Below are 20,856 nucleotides of genomic sequence, written 5' to 3' on the forward strand. Positions count from 1 at the left end.
TTTTGGATATATAGTGTGTTTCAAAATGAATATCGGGGCTTTAAGGCTTTGTAGAATTATAAATAATACAACAAATGAAAGCCACCTCAAACAACTTTGTACGCACGCATGCGTATGCACTGTTTTCTCTGTCTACTGTTAGAAAGCGCTAATAGCAGAGATGGCAACTATTGAGCAGAAAGTTTATTGTGTTTTACATTTTGCAAAAACTGGATCTGTAGTTACAGTGCAACCGTCTGTGTGAAGAATTTTAAGGAAACGCTTACAACTACGTCCTTATCGTTTGCAGTTGCTACAAGCCTACAAACTACGGTTTACGTGTCAACTTTGCAAATGACATGTTGCTGCAATGACGAATATTTTCTAGATCGTGTTGTCTTCACTGATAAATCGACATTTCACTTAACTGTCGATGGAACACTCATATTGTTCGCTTCTGGGGTTAGCAAACCCCCACGAGATGGTACAGTTGCAACGAGATTCTCCTAAATTGAATGTGTTTTATGGCATATCCCGGTGGAAAGTTTATGGGCTTTTCTTGTCTATCGACTGGATGTGTGTCGTGTGACGAGTGGTACTCAAATTGAACACTTGTAGAGAGAGAGAGAAAAAAAACTGTTGAGTTGCTCTTTCATTTCATGCATTATTTGTAATTGTACGTTAAATGTAATAAATACTGCAAAGCCTTAAAATCCAGATATTTATTTTGAAATACCCTGTACTTATCAACTACTATTTTTTTTTTTTTTTTTTTTTTTTTGGTCATATTACTTTGATTAAAATACATATCCTAAATGGGTGTGTCACAATTTATAGGAAGAACTGAGTATTTCCCGAGCTCATCAAGACAGAAAGATAAAACTCGGTGTATAAACTCCTCATTAAAACGAGGAAAAAGGGGGACATTTTCCATATAAATACAAATGAAATGTAAGAATGTTTGACGGTCAACTTCTTCTCGACCGAAAATTTTATGTATTTTGGTGCATCAGTGGACCCCGGCCTAACTTAAATTTTTATCATATTATCGCCATGGAGATGGAAGGTGGGAAGGGACTGACATGTAAAAGTAATCGAAAACGACTGATATTAGTGTCTAAATACATCATTTTTGACATCGCTACGATGAATAGTGACACACCCGATGCTGTTTCATTCAAATAATTTCCACAAATTTATTCTCCTTGTGCGAAGAACAAACGTTTCACATAGCTAGTTTTACATAAACTTAATAAGTATAAATATTTAAAACATATGAGACAAAACTTACTGCATTGTAGTATGTATTGCTGTTCGGTGTAACCAGATCTATCATTTCATACGGTGTTACAAGATAAAGTAGATGTAACGGAGTAGATACCACCAAACTCATTTGAGCTGTTACTAGATCCTTATACAAGCGATGTGCAACATCAAGTCCAATGCATCCTAGAAAACAGGAAGACACGAACTTATTATTATTTTGTACAAAACAATCTCTCTCTCTCTCTCTCTCCATATATATATATATATATATATATATATATATATATATATATATATATATATATATATATATATATATATATATATATATATATATATATATATATGTATTCCTGTATTATACAGAGGAGTAATACAATACAAGGGGGCGCGGTGGCTCAGTGGTAGAGCGTTCACCTCCGGTGCTTGGGGTCCCTGGTTCGATCCCAGCTCGCGCCGTGTGGACTTTGTGGTGGACAAACACCGTGCTCGTGGGTTTTCTCGGGGTTCTCCCGTTTCCTCCCACTTTCTTCATTCCACCATTTCACTCATCTCTCATCATCACCGTCTCCTTTAGCCTAACCGGCATAACCGTGGGACGTAAAACTTAAAGATTTCATTTCATTTTTTTCAATACAATACAATACAACGAAGTCCCCAAAACTTGGCACTCGATAACTCGGACTCACTCTGGGATGGTGAAAAACAACAGTGCTACATTTTTTTTTTTTTTTTTTGAGCTAGTTTTTGCAAAGTTGGCTACTTAATTTTCACTAGACAGCTTTATGCTTTCATAAAGTATTTTTCTGAGGTCTGTCTTATCAGACAAACTACTATACAGTGTATTAATTAATTTTCATATAGTAAAGGCTCTATGCCTTCATAAAGTACGTACTTTTCCTTTGCTTAAGGATAATTGGGCAGTTTATTCTCTGTTGTATTATCAGGCAACCAATACATACAAGTACAGTACTGTATTTTCTGAAGAAACACTCGTACTTCCTTTTTTTTTTTTTTTTTTTTTTTTTTTTTTTTTTTTTTTTTTTTTTAACCCCATTTCTGATACCAAGGCATTTTCACAAACTCGGCCACCCTTCGCCCCACATTAGGTTGTGTTTTCGGGACTCTGCTGACTATAAGAAAATAACTTAATGATCCTTTCTTTTACGTGATTTTTTTTTTTTTTTTTTTTTGAGATAATCACAATAGTCGTATTTTCCTCTGTCAAATTCCAGAAGTCTTCAGTGGTATATTATTGGACAATTTTAAATATAATAAAATGTAAAGAAATTAACAAAAGACCTAAGACAAGCAAAAACTACTTAAGACCAAGTACCAGGTAAACTATCTGGTTTTGTCTGTTAATAGGTCTTAATTATTTTTTTAAATTCTACTATCAGTTTTATTGATTAAATAAAATATTCTTTGAGATTTCTAAGATTTGTTCTTAAATAATATGCCGGAAAAGACATCAGTAGCTCGACAGATAAAAATATTACAGTAACTTGAGAAAATAAAATGTTTTCACATTGGAGGATTATTTATTACATCGTTTCTTTATATTAAATTATATATGTTTTATTATTTAAATCATCTAGTACATTTAACTTAGTTTTAGTTGTAGAACATTAACTAAATTGTATTAAATCAGCGGAAGTGAATACAGCAACCTACTTTCATTATATTTAATAAGTGATAGTAACGATCTATCCTTATATACACGGTGCCCCAACTTGGAATTTTCCTAGCAAAGCAAACATAAATATTTGGAGTCTCCTAGAAAAATATCGAGTTGGGCTCGCGGGGAGCTTAAATAGAATGGCAGTTGCTACCCTGCCCCCCCACAAGTTACAGCACTGTACTTAGATATTACTTTTTGAACAACACAATTCCTAAGAACAACATGATAAAGTTTTATGTACAGTCCTAAGAATAACATAATAAAGCTTCATCGTGCAGAAAAGAAAGAGTTGCAAATTCAATTAATTGACGAAGCAATAATACGTGCCATATTTAAATGTAATCGCTATATTCTTACTGTTTAATTAATCTGCTCTCACAACAGTTTTAAGTCAGTCTCAACATATTCTAGACATCAAATAATGCAACTAGCAGTGTTACATGTACACCACGTGAAGAAGTTTGTTTAGTGCTGAGTGTTATTTTCTTAGTTAATATCGGAACATCGGAAGTGGTGGAAGTGGTGGAAGATTCCCATCACTTCCAGTTTCAGTAGAGAGATCAAAGTGGAGATGCAATATATTTTTGGGATGCTTAATTAGTTGCACAAAACTAATTCTCGCTATCTATTACCGTTTTGCTCTATGGTGATCAACGTTAAAACTGGAAGTGTATATTTCTATCACCTCCATCAGCGATCTCGATTCCTATCCTTTAACCTTCTACAACCTGGTTAAAATTCATGGTCACCCATCACGTAGTTCTTGAGATTTTTGTCTTCCGGACGGGCGGACACACAGACAGACAGAATAAATATATAAAAGAATTTTGGTAAACGAAACTCTTTAATAAAGCGATGTAATAAGAGAAATGTTTCAGATATTACTATTAATGTAATAGTGAAACTTACCTTATTATGAATGTAATGAAATGATTTCAGGAACTCTTGTATTCTCTTTAGCGGTTACGATGTACGAATAAAATAACAAACAACAAAAACACACATACCTGATTAGTCAATTTTAAATGAGCAGAAATTATAACTTCTTCACAATGATCACTATCTAGAAAGCACTCTCACAACTAAAGTACCGAGCAATAAAATTCGCAAAATTATAAAAACATAAATGGAAAATCTAATAACGATGAGCATTCACTGTCCAGTCTGAAATGTGAGTTCTTTCTAGGCTAGTGGTATTAAAATTTGAATAATGGATTCTTCGAATATTGCTCATTGGAATAATCGAATAAAATTCCTAATTTGAAAGATTATTCGGATAATGCATAATTATTTGAACAACAAATAATTATTCAACGAACTTGGATAACAAAAACCATTTGAAGTGAATAAAATGATTTATTTTTAGTTTAACGTCTAATGTTTATGCCCTTTAGGCTAAAAGAGACGGATGATTAGTGGAAGTGAATGATTGCGAAATTAAATTTTGATGCTGTCTCACTGAGAATCTAAATTTCAATAACGAATAATTATTCGAACAATTAATTCGATAACGAAAAAATATTCGAACAATAAAGTGGATAACGAATACTTATTCGAATAATTAATTGCATAATGAATAATTATTCGAACAACTAATTGAATAACGAATTACATTCGAACAATTAACTGAATATCGAATTGTTATTCGAACGCGTATTTGGATAACAAATATTTATTCGAAAATTAATTGAATAACGAATAATTATTCAAACAATTAATTGAATATCGAATTATTATTCGAACAAGTATTTTGATAACGAATATTTATTCGAACAATTAATTGAATAACGAATAATTCCAACAATTATTTCAATAACGAATAATTATTCGAACAATTAACTTAATATCGAATTATTATTCGAACACGTATTTGGATAACACGCATTACATCTCAGCAACGAAAGTTTTCGTATAGCTACAGCTCTGCGGTTAGAATCACACCGTTGTCGTGCTTGTAATGCTCTCGTCGATAAGAGAGGCTTACATGGCTTATCATGCAAGAGCAGCGCAGGTAGACAATCACGGCACTCAAGTGTGAACGATATCATTTTGAGAGCTCTCACATCTGCAGGTGTCCCATCAGTACGAGAACCAAACGGATGCAGTCGTTCAGACGGAAAAAGACCAGATGGAATGACTTTAGTATCCTGGAAAAAAGGGAAAGCTCTAGTTTGGGACTTCACCTGCACAGATACTTATGCTCCCTCCAATTTTCCACATTCATCATCAGGCGCAGGTCTCATAGCTGCTCGTAAGGAGACCGACAAGAGGAATAAATATATTAATCTCATTGATAAATATTGGTTTGTTTGAATTGCCATCGAGTCAAGTGGTACTTGGGGTCAAGAAGGAGCTAATTTTATCAAGGAAATCGGCCATCGTATTTCACTTATATCGGGAGATAAACGATCTAAATCTTTCCTTATTCAACGGATCAGTGTCGCAGTTCAACGTAGGAACGTGTCAGCCATTTTGGGTATGTAACCCACAGGTAAAGAATTAGAGATCTTTCTCATATAAGGAAGAAAATAACGACTTGGTTTCTGAGTACCAACGACGGAAAGATATTTTAAACAATATGCATTTAAGAATTTATCTCATCATAACTGTCATCGTCATTGAAATATACATTTTCATTTTCACGTTTACTATCACAACTTGATTCTAATGTATATCTTTCTTTTACCATAATTTCTTGTTCTTTTAGCATTCCTTGTTATTTTGCCACAATTTCGTCTTATCTTGATAGTATTTGATTTTCTATTAATTCTGTTAAGAGCTTATGATCATTATGAATTAGTTTAAGTTGATCGTATGTGTAAATAAATTTGGATAACAAATAATTATTCGAACAATTAATTGAATAACGAAACAATTAACTGAATATCGAAATAGTATTCGAGCAATTGACTGAATATCAAAATATTATTCGGACACGTATTTTGATAACGAATATTTATTCGAACAATTAATTGAATAAAGAATTATTCCAACGATTATTTCGATAACGAATAATTATTCGAACAATTAACTGAATATCGAATTATTATTTGAACACGTATTTGAATATCGAATTATTACTCGAACAAGTATTTGGATAACGAATATTTATTCGAACAATTAATTGAATAACGCATAATTATTCGAACAATTAACTGAATATCGAAATATTATTCGAACAAATATTTGGACAAGGAATAATTATTCGAACAATTAACTGAATATCGAATTATTATTCGAATAAGTATTTGGATAACGAATATTTATTCGAACAATTAATTGAATACAAATAATTATTCGAACAAATATTTAGACAAGAAATAATTATTCGAACAATTAACTGAATATCGAAATATTATTCAAACAAATATTTGGACAAGGAATAATTATTCGAACAATTAACTGAATATCAAATTATTTTTCGAACAAGTATTTGGATAACGAATATTTATTCGAACAATTAATTGAATAACGAGTAATTATTCGAACAATTAACTGAATATCGAAATATTATTCGAACAAATATTTGGACAAGGAATAATTATTCGAACAATTAATTGAATAACGAATTATTCGAACAAATAATTGAATAACTAACAATTACTCGAACAACTAACTTAATATCAAATTATTATTCGAACAAGTATTTGGATAACGAATAATTATTCGAATATTGAAAACGATTATTTGTATATTCGATTAATAGTAGAATAATATTCGAATAACTGATATTTGAATAATTAACACATTATTCTTCACAGTGTTCTTATGAAGAAGTTATAATTTCTGCTTGTTTAAAATAGACTAATTAGATATGAGATTTTGTTGTAGCTGTTTCATCTTACATCGTTACTGAAGAGAACATAAGAGTTCCTGAATTAATTTAACTGGATAAATACTAAAGAATAATATTGTCAGTTTCATTGTTGAATTAACATAAATATGATATAGATTCCATATAAATATGATATTGTATGAAATGGATTACATGTTTTACGCAATTGTTGTGAAATAAATGAAGACGAACCTTATGTAGTTGTTTGCTGTTTTATTTCACTCGATATTTTTCTTTAATTTTTTCCTAAATGCTTTTCCCTCTTGTGTTTACATTCCAGTTTAATTTTTCTTTACGCCGGTAAATAAGAATTCATTTCATAGTCTTAAGAATTTTGAATATTCTAATATTAACATAACAGACGAGAAAACTTGTCAAATAACTCTCAAGAGTATAACTAACAACAATATGAAATGTCTGCTAATATTGAATTCTGACACCTCAATGCTGCCAAATATCGAAACTTTCGATTTTATAAAGCTAGTTGGGTATGAACTATATATATAACTATATATATATATATATATATGAACTATATATATTACAAAGCTTGCTTGCTAGATATACGAGCTCGCATACTAACTTACAGTCCTCCAGAAAATTTTTGCTATGAACTATATCCCTTTGTTTGCTTAGACTAACTTTAATAATATTTAATTTTGGTTCCTTGGTTCTGATATAATAGGATTCATAGATTGACCTTTCTATTGACGACGATGACGTATGTGCGTTTGATCTTCCTTTGCAGACACTACACGTGGTTGTTGATGGTGAGCTTTTTCTCATCAATTATCTTAATGTTCAAAAGTTTTAGAAATACGAGCTGAATTCTTAGTTACCAGCATGAAGAAAAATAAAACTGCAGTGTCAAAACAAGAGGACAGTTAAGATTTTTTTTTTAACTGAATTCGTTCCTGAGAAAAGCTTTCAGAAGGAAACGAAAACGAAATATCGGGCAAAATACGACAATATACAACGCACATGAAGTTAAGATTAGGTTTAGGAATTAGATTTCTGGGCTTTCAGCATCTATGACCATGTTACCCCTCGTGTATGAAAGATGGGTCCTACGGCGATCATACTATCCGAGGAAAGAGAAGAAAGAAAACAGGTTAGGATCTGCATGTAAGGTACTACCCCGGCATTTGCCTGGTGTGAATGAAGAAAACCAAGAAAAATCTCAGACAGGATGGCTGGCCTGAAAAAGCTTTTACACTTTTTCGACCGAGTGTCTCTACTGGGAATCGAACTTGGGACCGCTCACACCAAAGACAAGAGCCTTAGCGACTACGCTACGCGGGCCCAACCGCACATAAGGTTAGTCTTTATTTACTTCATAATATAAAATGAAAAGAAGAAATATTGTCGGCACTCACCTTTAATAGCAGCTTTACCTAATTTGCTTACTTGAAACTGCAAATCAGTTCCTATGTCTTCTTGCTTCTCACTGGGGTTTGTATTCTCGTTATTAATTTTTGTATCTATCATTTGAGATTTGGAATAAATTACTTGTGACTTGATCAATTTAGCAATAGCTTCATCTGTAATCTCTTTTACATCAACTCCTAGTTTCTCTTGTTGTATATACAATAGCGTATTTTTCATAAAGTTATATAACTCAGCACAACTAGTAGCCATTCCAAGTCCAATCACACTTAAAAGTAAATTTTGTACGAGTCTTCCTTCATTCAAATGCAAACCGCTCAAAGACTCGTCCATCCTTGAAAGCAACATATTCGATACCTAGAACAAAAAGCAGTGACATCATTCAAACATATTTATCTTTCTGTTGCGTGGATTGTTTCCCACCTATCTTGCTGCGGACGTTATCAGTGTTTTACCTTACTTATGCAGATAAATGCTTCTTTATATTCGACCTAAAATTGTTTAGAATATAAATTTGTTGCTAAGAAAAAAAAAAAAGAAAAAAGAAAGAAAGAAAGAAAGAAAAGAAAATTATTGCTGATCGCTACTAAGAACAAACATAATACTTTAGTTTTACGTCCTTTATATCTTTTGTTTCAAACTGTTAGAATTTTTGGCGTGTAGAAACTATTAGACAGAATTGAAAAACTTGTTAATGAGTTAGATTTATTAGACACGAAGCTTAGATTTATTTGCATATTGGTTATATATTTACGATATGATTCCACTGCTTATCAAGACTGCTTTTGTCTAAGTTTAGGTGCTGTGCAAGTTGAGTAAAAGAATGAAATATGTATCATTTAAAGTGTTTAACACAAACTGCATCAGCTTAAACAATTTCTTTAACTTTGGAATATGAAAATTCAGTCGCAAAGCATTATTATGATAACATATTATGTAGCCCCGAAGCATAACTTAGGATGCTCAAAGGTTCATCGCTCAGAAACACCCATCACTGCACTCTTTTTGTGCCAAATCCATCCAATCAGGAATGTTATTACTAGAGACTGGATGTTACGCTAAATGCTTATTTCTTAGTGTACGAGATGTGCTACAAAAAATAAAATAAAGAAAAGTAAGTGCTGATGTTTATTTGAAGGATTTTTGTTCCAATTTCAGAAAAAAATCTTACTTATACGTATTACTATTTAAATATTAATATTGCCTATTCCTTGCATTTTCTTCACAATCATGACTTTACTGGTATAACTACGTACTAGACTTTTTTTATGAGGGTCATTGCAAAAGTAATGGCAACTATTTTTTCCCGAAAATAGTAACGAATTAAAAAATTCTGAAATATGCAAATGGAAGGTTGGTTCATATGTAAACATTACATGTAGGGAGATGGATGGATACACACACACACCACCATAAAGACATAGCACGAGAAAAAAGACGATTTTTTTTTTTTTTTTTTTATCGTTTCAAAAGTGTTTTATTATCAATTGTAACATTGCAGAATAGTACATTACAAACTACGTGCATTCCATGCCATCAGAGTCTCCCCAAGAATTCACAAGATAGCACGGATTCTAAGATGTCACAGGTACGTGTTCCAGCCCTGTACTATTGTATATTGTTGCAATTGAAAGTAAAGCATGTTTGAAACGACAAACTTTTTTTCGTCTTTTTTTCTCGTGCTATATCTTTATGATGGTGCGTGTGTTCCTCCATCTCCCTACATGTAATGCTTACATATGAACTAACCTTCTATTTGCATATTTCAGAATTCTTTTATTCGTTACCACTTTCGAGAAAATAAATAGTTGTCATGACTTTTGCAATGACCTTCGTTTTTTTTTTTTTTTTTTTTTAATAGAAGATTTCTATCGGTTACAGGAAATACAAAAATAACAAAAACTAACTTATGTCTAGAACAAGGTCAATTTCCACTCCGATTCAAGGAAAAGAATGTCACCACGGAGCGAATCCTTGAGCCTAAAAGCAATCTGAACACAATAAGTACTTAAAGGTGAAAGTATTTAAAGTAAAATTGAGCCAGATGTTGTTATGCCCTGATTACATCTCTGGAAATACAAGAATTGATTTAGATCTCTTTTTATGTAGTGTACAATAAATACATGACGTAGAAACATAATTGAAAAATAAAAAAAAATGTGTAATTGCAATTAATAATTCTTTGTGACATACTGTAAAAAATATATTTAGCACTCTTATCTATTCGTTAGAAAGTGGCTAATAATTTCTTCTTTCCAACTAGAGTATCTAAAGTATCCGAAAACTTTGAACTCCTGTATGAAGCAGTAAAGTTTTGCAAATAATGAGGTTATTAGATGTACATAGAAATAATTTCTCGATTCTTCTTTAAGGATACTCTTTACAACTAAAGATCAGGCATACGAGGAGCACTTTAAAAATTCCTGGAATTTTGTTATAGCTCCCAGTTAACAAAATATGAGCACAAATTACTTAATTATATTCAAAGTAGGCATCGGAACACACACACACATGCTCCACCACTCCTGCTATTACTGGAAACGCCGACGGAAGTCCTCTTTTGAGATCTTCCGAACTTTAGCTTTAGTTTTGATCCCATTTTTAGCCCACCTTTGAGGTTCAGCTTTGGAAAGAGCCAAACATCCGATGGTGCTAAACTTTTCTAAGGCTATCAAAGTTTCTTAAGCAGGTTTCTCCCCAATGAACTTGATGTTTTGGACGTTGCTCGAACTGCGACATTGCACCAACCGATCACCACATACTCAACCATTCAGCTACACTACTCATACACTGCCTGTTATGACCTGTTCATACATGTCAAATTCATTATTTTAGGCAGCCTAAGGACTGTACTGTATACTATTCATTATGATTGCATCACAAATACAAAATCTACAACAACATTCCGGGAACTTTTTGGCTGCACCTCGTATTACCTAGATTGTTTGAACACTATCCATTCAGCTAAATTTCAGCTTTCCTATCTCATTTAATGCTTATGTTCATTATTTCAAGATAGATTAAGTCCCCATTTTTTGTTAATGTACGTGCCTGCCTATTTGCTTCCTAATCTTCCATGTTTTTAGTGCCTAGTTCCTGGTTATTACCAACTTCTCTAAAATCCAAGTTTGACCAGATAACTCGTTTTTCGCAAAGCTACAATGACTGCAACTGCAGCTGCGGCGTAGCCTTCACTCTTCTGAGTCTTCATAAAACGTTAATTTGTAGAAATCTTTACTCTTGTACAACATCTATAATTCTTGATTTTCAGAACTTAGAAACATCATCAAGTGTTAATGATTAGGTTTAAATCTATCACCACAGATTTGCTTGATCTTCCAAGTCTTATAAAGGGTTTACCAATAAGAAGGTTAGAACTTTGAAATCATATTCTACCAACAATGACTGATTTGAAGAGATTAAATTGTGGCATATGTGTGCAGTAATCTGTGGAAAAATTAGAAAGGACAAATATTCAATTCAACAAGATGGTGCAACTTGCTAAACAGCTCACCAGTCTCTAGACTTGTTGCACAAAAGTTCCCCGGACGCCTTCTATCGAGAAATGGTGATGTGAACTGATCATCCATACTAGCTGAACCTGCGTTCTCTACACATCGCATCATTCACAATAAGCATGAGTCTCCTTGTCATTCATCACATCTGTACATGTCCCTTTACAGATACAAGTGAAGGACGTCTTGATAAAAATCGGCAAAGGGTATCATAAAGGGGAGATTTTCGCGATCATTTTTTCAATATCTCGCGCCGTTTGCAAGATTTGAACCTACTTCCGGTTGGAGTTTCTAATTCATGTATGATCAGTTTTCTTTCTTCTTGCATGCAGCATGTAATAAGCAAATACCTTACACACACAATTAACTATAATGTCAGTGATATATGGTTTTCATTGGGCAAAATACTCCAAACAATGAAGATTCATTTAGACTGGAGAAATGCTTGTTCATTATTATTTGGCCATGAAACAAACGCCTGAGAGGTGTACAGCCCCAGTATACAAATATGTGGTGTTGGAATGTATAACTCGTAGGATATGATGCTTTACTTTTTTCAAATTTCAATACTTCCAGTGCACCCCTAAAAGATGTACTAAAGAAATAAGGGTCATAAAAAAAATTTAGAACTGAACAATCTACACAAAATTTGCAATCGAACAGTGAAAACGGCATCTTTCTAGAGCTTGTGGTTTCCGAGATATCGTTGTCAAAATAATTGGCCACAAACATAAACTTTTCTTCACCATGAACATATAAACCTAGCATTTTAATATATAGATTATGTGATTTCTGCCCCCTGGGTTATTTTCTATAGTGTTATCCCAAGTCTCATGTCTATGAGAATAAGCACGAATAATTCGAAAGTGAAAGTGGACACTGATGAATGCATCATTGCGAATTCACCACGCAATATATATGTGCGAAATCAGAACAAAATGGGACCTTCAGAATTCACTTCACCCACCAAAGCAGAAAAGGACACTTGAATGGCATTATCTTCAAACATAATGCCATTGATTGCCGTTCACAATCAATTAGTCAGTCAGTAAATAAACAAATATATAATAAATAAATAAAATCATTTTATTTATACTTTTTCATTCTGCCTCACTTTAAAGTTCTAACATTCTTTTTGGTAAACTGTACAATTGGAACATCTTGCCAACTATGGTGCGAAATCATGCCTTGCAGCATCGTTCAAATATGTTGTTTATAATTTACAAGTATTTGTTTGTAATTCATTTTACACCTGAACACAGGTGGGATGTACACGGAATAGAAAAGCTAACAAGAAAAGCAACTAATTAACTACAAGAGCATGTAAATTGATACATAATAGGTATGTGTGACAACATGATATGTGTAAAAAATGATTGTAGATTGCGTGCCTATATGTAACAAAAACGTATAATTCATCTTTGTTTTAATACGTAGGCTGATCAATAAAGACTGGCCATCAGTGTTTATGAGATTAATACAGCAGCAAGGCACAGAAAACGAAACACATCTGTGTAGTGGGAGAAGTGGCGAATAGATCGAGCAAGTTTGAAGGTCATGATGTCAGGAATGTGACCTTGGCAGCCATTCAAGCACACGTAGTTTCAGTTTCACATAAGGCAACACGGAAGTGACACGCAAAGAACAGTACAGAAATTCTGTTGATTATCTTACAAAAATCAACGTTCCGTGTGTACCTCATCCTCCATATAGGCCTGATCTAGCCCCTTGTGATTTTTTTTCCAACTTTGAACAAACACCTTCAGGGACGGCATTTCGCATCTTCAGAGGCAGTGGTGAAAGCTGTGGAGGCGATTTTGAACGATCTGTTCAAAAATGGCTTCCAGCATGTCTTTGATGACTGGCAAAATCATTGGGACAAGTTCAACGTACTGCATGTTATGTGGATTATTTTGAAAAAGACCATCAACATTTGGAGGATTAGTAATGGTAATTATGTTTTATTCATTAAGATCATTCTTTACTTTATAGATCAGCCCTCGTATTTATTATATGTGTTTTGTGATATGTTTAGGCTTGTGTGTAAAATTCGGCATAAAATAAGCAAAAACAATTTAATAAATATGTTACCAAATCTCTATAGAATCTATAAAAGCATCGTAAAAAGAGAACCATGAGTTGGTTACCTTTGCAACTTCGTGACGTTTACAAATAAGGATGCTTTCGCCACAAGAATCCAATCCAGCTCGTCCAGCTCGACCCACCATTTGTTTGTAGTACCGCAATTGCATAAACTGACAACCAATGTACGGTGAGCGAAGAATCACCTATATGCAGCAGAGAATGGGAAAAACTTAATAGAAATGTTGATCAAGTTATAGTACAAACTGCCTTTAAAGGAGGATTACTACAAATAAAATAAATACAGACATTCAATATCTGTAATAGCAAACAGAAAAAAAAAAATTGAAAGAACAGAATCTGAAATATGGCAGCCCATTACTACATTAACATCAATATGCACACACGAGCAGTAAACAAGGTGCTAACAGATCACGTTCAAAATTGAAGAAGGAAAAAAGTATTATGTGATCGTATTAGCGAAAACAAACCATTATATACGCATACATGAATGATGAATTGCTTAAGTAAAAATACTTAAAAAATACAATATAAGGCCTTTGCTTTAAGCGTTTCTTCAAATACGGAGGGGGAGAAATAGGGAATAGAAAAGAAAAACAGAGAAAAAGCATCGCAGTGATTATCATTACAGAAGAAATTAACGAAATAAATAATCATCCAAAAATTCGAAATAACTTAGCAATATTACATAACGTTGTTTGGTTTATATCCGACCGATTTTCAGTGTATTTACCCTGTAGAAAGTCACCACTAGCTGTGTTGTATAATGCCTCAACATTATGGACTATCAAGTCGACATCGCAATTTCCACTGCAACAAGCTACGTTGGAGTTGTTGATTTTGAGTTTAACGTCCCTTTCAGCAGCGAGGCTATATGAGATGGGACCTGCTGATTAACGTGGAATCCGAGTCACATGAGCTCCCGCCGGGAATCGAACCCAGGTCTCCTGCGCCAAAAGCGCGTATGCTAACCGCTTAGCCACGAAGGAGCTCAAATTACATTGGAGTACAGGCATAGAAATTCCATCTCATTCCTCACTGCAGGTTTTCCATAGGCAGTGAGGACGAGGGTTTAGGTGTCGTTTTCCACAGTTCAAATGGGCAGAAATCAATTGGGCTTGTATCAGAAGTTATGTCAAGAATGTCATGAAGGCGGTAATACGGATTCGCATTTCCTTCTTAATGTCATGATAACACCTCAGGGAATGAGTGGATACCTTGCACATGCAGATCCGCATTTGGTTCTTGTTAGCTCCGTATGCACGTCTTTCAGATAGGTTGCAGTTACGATGGATTCATGGAAGTAGGCAGCACTTATCCTCATGTGTTCGTCCACCATACGTACCTCAAACTTCCTTCCGTAACCGTATCCGGTGACAATCAAGATACTCTGGGAGAAATTTTCTCTGCACTGGCAGTGAATTCGGCACGTACCTTGCCGGAACGGTACGAAATTGTCCGAATGATACCGATAAATGTAGGCATCATCCATTATGACAATTGTGTTCTATTTTTACCCCTTCCCCTTCCTTCCTCCGAGTGTTTCCTACAGTTTGGAGCAGTTTCTCCTATGTTTAGCAATGTGGTACCAGAGCAGGTTAGGGCTGACAGTGAACTGAGCCGGATTTTATCTCTGGGGCATGTCATGTTGAAGTAATGGATTATTCCGACTTCAGAAGACACTTTCGCTGGTAACCTCAATGAGCTTCTTTTAATGCCAAATATTTCTACATGGGCCCATTTTGGTTGCCTGGTCAATATTTCTTTACCAGTGATCACTCCGATAGCTAAAACATTTTCTTGACTCTGTTTCACTATTCTGCGTGGAAAAGATCCATGATGTGCCCTTCTCAATAACAATAACTTTCAGTAGCATTTCACTAGCACCGACAGGACGCTCCGGCAACTGCAAGTTAAGACAGCACAATGATAACGACACTCGTTTTATGTTTCTAGCGCAACTACTCAACTAATGAAGGTGTTGTCAAATCGGTCGGATCCAAATTGAACAATCTTCTGTTTAAAACGGAAAGAGCACTTTAACCTTTGAAAAGTTTACTGTATGTTCTTTAGTTATCTCTCATATAAATTATTCACCTATTGTGCATAATCATTGGTACATCAAAAAACTTTCTCTAATTGTTCATATAGAGGCTTAGCGATATTACATATTATATATATATATATATATACATATATATATATATATATATACGAGGGCGAGTCAAAAATTATCTACACTTTTGTCGTAACTTTTCTCACATTGCACACTGTCTTCTGTCCTCGCATATTTTATTGTTATACTGTTGTGGTAATGCTGTGAAAGTGTGACCTTAATTTCTCCATTTTTCTTCCTTCTGTTGCAGATATATCATGTGGCTGCTCCATTAGAAGTTTGCACCAAAGAGGAACAACGAGCAGTGATCTGATTCCTCTGGTCGGAGAGTATCAAAGGGTGAGATATTCATCGCAGACTATCATCGCAATATGGGAGAAGTGCACTATCACGTAAAACTGTGTTTTTGTGGCTCGAGAAGTTTAAAAGTGGTTGAACAAGTGTAACGCATGAAGAGGGAGCAGGACGGTCATCAACCTCCACTACAGATGACAACATTCAGCAAGCTCGAGAGATGGTTCTGGCGAATAGGCGAATCACTATCGATGAGGTCCCAGCCGCTTTGAATATCAGTCATAGCTCTGCCCATCAAATCATTCATGACGAGCTCGGTTTTCATAAAGTCTGTGCACGGTGGATACCAAGAAAGCTTACTGCAGAACACAAGCTCACTCGTGTTAGGGTCTGTCAACGCTTACTCACTCGCTTCAACAACGAAGGTGATGCATTTTGAAGCAGAATAGTCACCGGCGATGAAACATGGGTTCATCACTATGATCCGGAATCAAAGCGCCAGAGAATGCAGTGGAAACACCCCGGATTTCCGACGAAGAAAAAATTCAAGACTGAGCCATCCGCAGTAAAGGTTATGTTAACTGTGTGTTGGGACTCAGGGGCTTATAATGGCAGAGTTCATGGGAAAGGGAAAGACGATCAACAGTGCGAGTTATAGTGAGATGTTGGAAAACAACCTGAAGCCGGCAATTCGCAACAAACGCCGAGATTTGTTGTCGAAGAAAGTTTTGTTGTTGCATGACAATGCACGGCCGCACACGGCTCATCACACTATTGAAACCATCAACAAGCTGAAATTTGAGTTATTGGAACATCCTCCATACAGCCCAGACCTAGCTCCATCTGACTTTCACTTGTTTGGGCCAATCAAGGATGCTTTGCGTGGTCGCCGATTTGCCTCAGATTAGACGTGCAAAATGCGATGCAAAAGTGGCTTCACGACCAACCGAAAACCTTTTATTTGGAAGGAATACGTAAGCTCGTTGATCGTTGGGCCAAGTGCATTGATAAGGAGGGAGATTACGTAGAAAAATGATGTGCATGGTATAAGTAAATTCATGTACATTCATGTAAATAAGTTGTAGAATGAAAAATGTAGATAATTTTTGACTTGCTCTCGTATATATATACTTTATACTTAAACTAATTGTTCGCCTTAAGCCTTCATCTGTTGGCGTTCGGAAAAATAAGCAGTGCAGCTAGCGACAGCTACTAGCCTAATCGAGAACTATTGGGAATTATGGTGACTGACAGTAAGGTGTCTTCGATATATAATAAGAATTAAGAATATATATATATATTTCCCCTAGATCTTTATGCAATCTGTAAATCTTAAATGTTTTGAAGTTTACATTTCACTCACAGACATGTTTTTGCTTTTCTATATTAAGAATTACTTAAAGCAACTTTCTGAAAATATACAATATTAACTTGTTTCTATTACAAATTACACTAATAGGAAATGAAAAATGAACAGCCAGATATCATGATCCCACATAAAATAAAATCAGGGTTCTCAGTCAAAAAAAAAAAAAAAAAAAAAAAAAAAAAATCGAATTCACTGCTTTCTTACGGTTTTCAGGGGCCATTTTTTAAAATTCACATTTGGAAACGCACAATGGCAATAAAAACCGTCCAGTGCGGGACCAAAGGTGCGGCGCGGGGTTTGTTACGTTCCATTGGAAAATTAAATTTGTCCTCGTTCAACCTTATGATGTCAACTGTACATACAACAAACATGAAAAACATTAAAAATATTAGATTTTCTTTTTAAAGTATTTTCTTTCCTATATAATTAGTATTAACTTATCTTTCTTTGTCAAGAGATTGTTATTACACGACGTCCAAGTTTCTAGAAATTTAAACGGCTTCATGGCGAAATTCATGGCTTATTTCAACTTTTTTCTCATAGTATTCGAAATCCATGGTTTACTCATGGTTTTCACGGTTGGGTGGATACCCTGAAAATTTCATACATATTCTATAGGTTACACACTGTGCACATACACAATATCTTGCGCCTATGAACACCAAGTAAAGAGTGTCAAAAGATATCAGTATGTTGTCCTCTCCAACTACAATGTAGCCTGTGCGGTCGCAGAGATGCCGGGAATCATCCTGGAAATTGTCGTTCCACACTACTTCAACTTGGTGGCGCAGTTATCAAGATTTACCACCGGGGTTAGAGATCAGGGTGTCCACACAATTTGGCCTAAAAAATTTCCTGACTTTCCATGACCAAAGTTCCAGATTTCCCTGACCATTTAATAATCTAAAAATAAGAAAAAAGAAAGAAACCCTTCTTCATCTTCCCCATAACTGGCCTTGTGCTCTCTCCACTTCTGTTTCTTTCTTTTTACAATTTTCTTTAATCCAAAAGAATGTAAATTTACAAACATATGCATTATGCCGATATTACACTTACTATTTTATAAATTCAATAACTGAACAATGGATCTGAATCGATTTTTCCCTGACTTTCTCTAATCAATCTGTCATTTCCCTGACTTTCCCTGATACATTTTTACTTCCCTGACATTTTTACTTCTCTGACTTTCCAGAATGTGGACACCCTGGGGACCGAACTAAACCATAATATGCTCAGTGGTGAACACGTCTGATGATCGTTCAAGAAGGGGGAGGGGATACACGCCTTGGAAAGCGTGTCCGGCAACACAAGCGGTGTGAGGTAGGGGATCATCTTGTTCAAAGAGCACACTTCCCAGATGGTGAAGGAACAGTAACAGGACAGCTTGAATAATATAATAATGTTCTGGATGTACGCTGCACTGTCAATGTTCTCTGTACGAAACCAGAGACGAATGATTATCGTAGGCTATGGCTCTCCACATCATGATACCTAAAATTGATCTTGTGTGTCGCTGCCATAACCTTGAGTAATTTGCCTCTCACTCGGTCGATGACACACCCTCAAACAACAGTCACTATCGCCGATACAAAATTGGTCCTCGTTAGTACATACAATGACATCATTCATCGCTTCAATTGCTTCTTTCGCCACTTGAGACGGGCTGCACGATAGTTATATATGAGGGGCATCTTGCAAGCAGCACCTGTTATCGTAGCCATTGTCCACCAAACGGTTGCAGATGACTCTAGCTCACACTCCAGATGCGTTTTAGTCCTAATCAATAATGTAATTGCCAAGCAATTTGCAATGGCAGCTCGTTTGATGCGAATGTGCAGAACCATTCGCAACGGGGATTATGTGTGTGTGCACCTTTGTAACACTAATTACGCACTGTGAACAATTCATGTGTAATGTGCTACGCGATTCTACGAAACAACCATCCGACTTCTCGCGTAACAGATACGTTCTGGCTCAAACTCTGCTGACTGCACAAACTGATTAGCGCTTCCTCGTCGCTAAATGGCTTGCGTCGGTTCGATAGTCGGTAGGAGGAGGGTTTGGGTCCCACGTTAAGCTGTTAAGTGTAGGTTTTATATAGTCTCGATGCTGAAAAGGACAGCGGAAAACAAAATAAACGAAACTGCACGAATTGAACTCATGATACCCTGGCTTGTCTTCCAAATTTGAGCCCAGTTAGCTGCCAGAACTATTCGACTGTTGCTCCGATCTCAGTTTCCACGACCAGTACTCGCTTTCTACTGCGACTCAACTGCAGTATATAATCTTGATATATTTATCTTGTTACTGCTTCACGTAATGACATTTGTATCTTTCTATCCTGAAATTAAATGTTTGTTGAAAATGCTTTACTAGTAGATCTTAAATGGTTTTATAACTTATATCTAGGAATTTCTTTAGTGCAGCTAATTCCTTTAATATTTGATACACTGAGTGTCTTATAAGTGATAGCAATATAGTAATTTTTTATGTGTTGCCACATTATTTGCCAAACAATATTGCTCGCAGCATTCAATGTGTGTTTCTGTGTCTAGTGGCTTTAAAAAACTGGTTTGTTACCCGTCGTAATTTCTTCCATGAATTCCTTACTAAGACTCGTTGCCAATTTGTTAAACTTCTTAATTACGTCATGTTACACAGTTTTGTAGAACTTCATATAAATATATATCCTACCCTTAGAACTAAGCAAATACGTTACTGACACAACCATTATGATTAATGCTACTATACCGTTCAGATACAATACAATCTTAATGTCACATGTTCATTAGTACTAATCTAGTACAAATCGTTTCTACAACCTTTCAATATACAAATTAATCAGTCAGTGCAGGTCCTGCTCTTCCACATAAACCAAATTACTCTTTCTACAATTTAACCTGACTCGATATCCATCAACAACACACAAATTGAAATAAACAATTATTCATTGTCTTTTCTTAAAAAAACAACTTTTATAGCAATGCGAACTTGGAATATTTTGGCACTTTCATCATATGGCGCCAACTAACTATACATTTTGGTTATTTACAATAAGAAACTTTGATCTAGTCGGAGATAAACCAACTATTCAAGCTCCAATAGTTAATCAGGGTGTCTACTAAAATTCCAAAATGAAATTTCGTGACCTTTTCTTTACCAAATCATAAAATTTCCTAACATTCTCAAGAGCGAATTTGGATGCAAATTAGGCCGAATTTTCATGCATGTGATAGAAGAATACTTTGCTTGCGATTCAGTAGCGTCTAAAGCCCATCATAAAGACATTTTTAGTGGTGAATTTTGATATTT

At 34.9% G+C, this 20,856-nt stretch overlaps 1 protein-coding gene across 2 annotated transcripts in view; it reads right to left on the bottom strand.

The window, feature by feature from the left end:
• The window catches only part of mus301 (mutagen-sensitive 301), a 75,983-nt gene that overhangs the window by 11,095 nt on the left and 44,032 nt on the right, over positions 1-20,856 (bottom strand). For both annotated transcript variants that reach the window (XM_081738023.1, XM_081738024.1), the window contains 3 exons: positions 13,810-13,950; positions 8,138-8,504; positions 1,271-1,428 (listed from right to left, as the gene is read on the bottom strand). In XM_081738023.1, coding sequence (XP_081594149.1) covers positions 1,271-1,428; positions 8,138-8,504; positions 13,810-13,950 — 666 coding nt within the window. The remainder of the gene's footprint in view (positions 1-1,270; positions 1,429-8,137; positions 8,505-13,809; positions 13,951-20,856) is intronic.

This window comes from Thermobia domestica, chromosome 14 (assembly GCF_964235325.1).
Source record: "Thermobia domestica chromosome 14, izTheDome1.hap1.1, whole genome shotgun sequence".
NCBI classification, from domain to species: Eukaryota; Metazoa; Arthropoda; class Insecta; order Zygentoma; family Lepismatidae; genus Thermobia; species Thermobia domestica.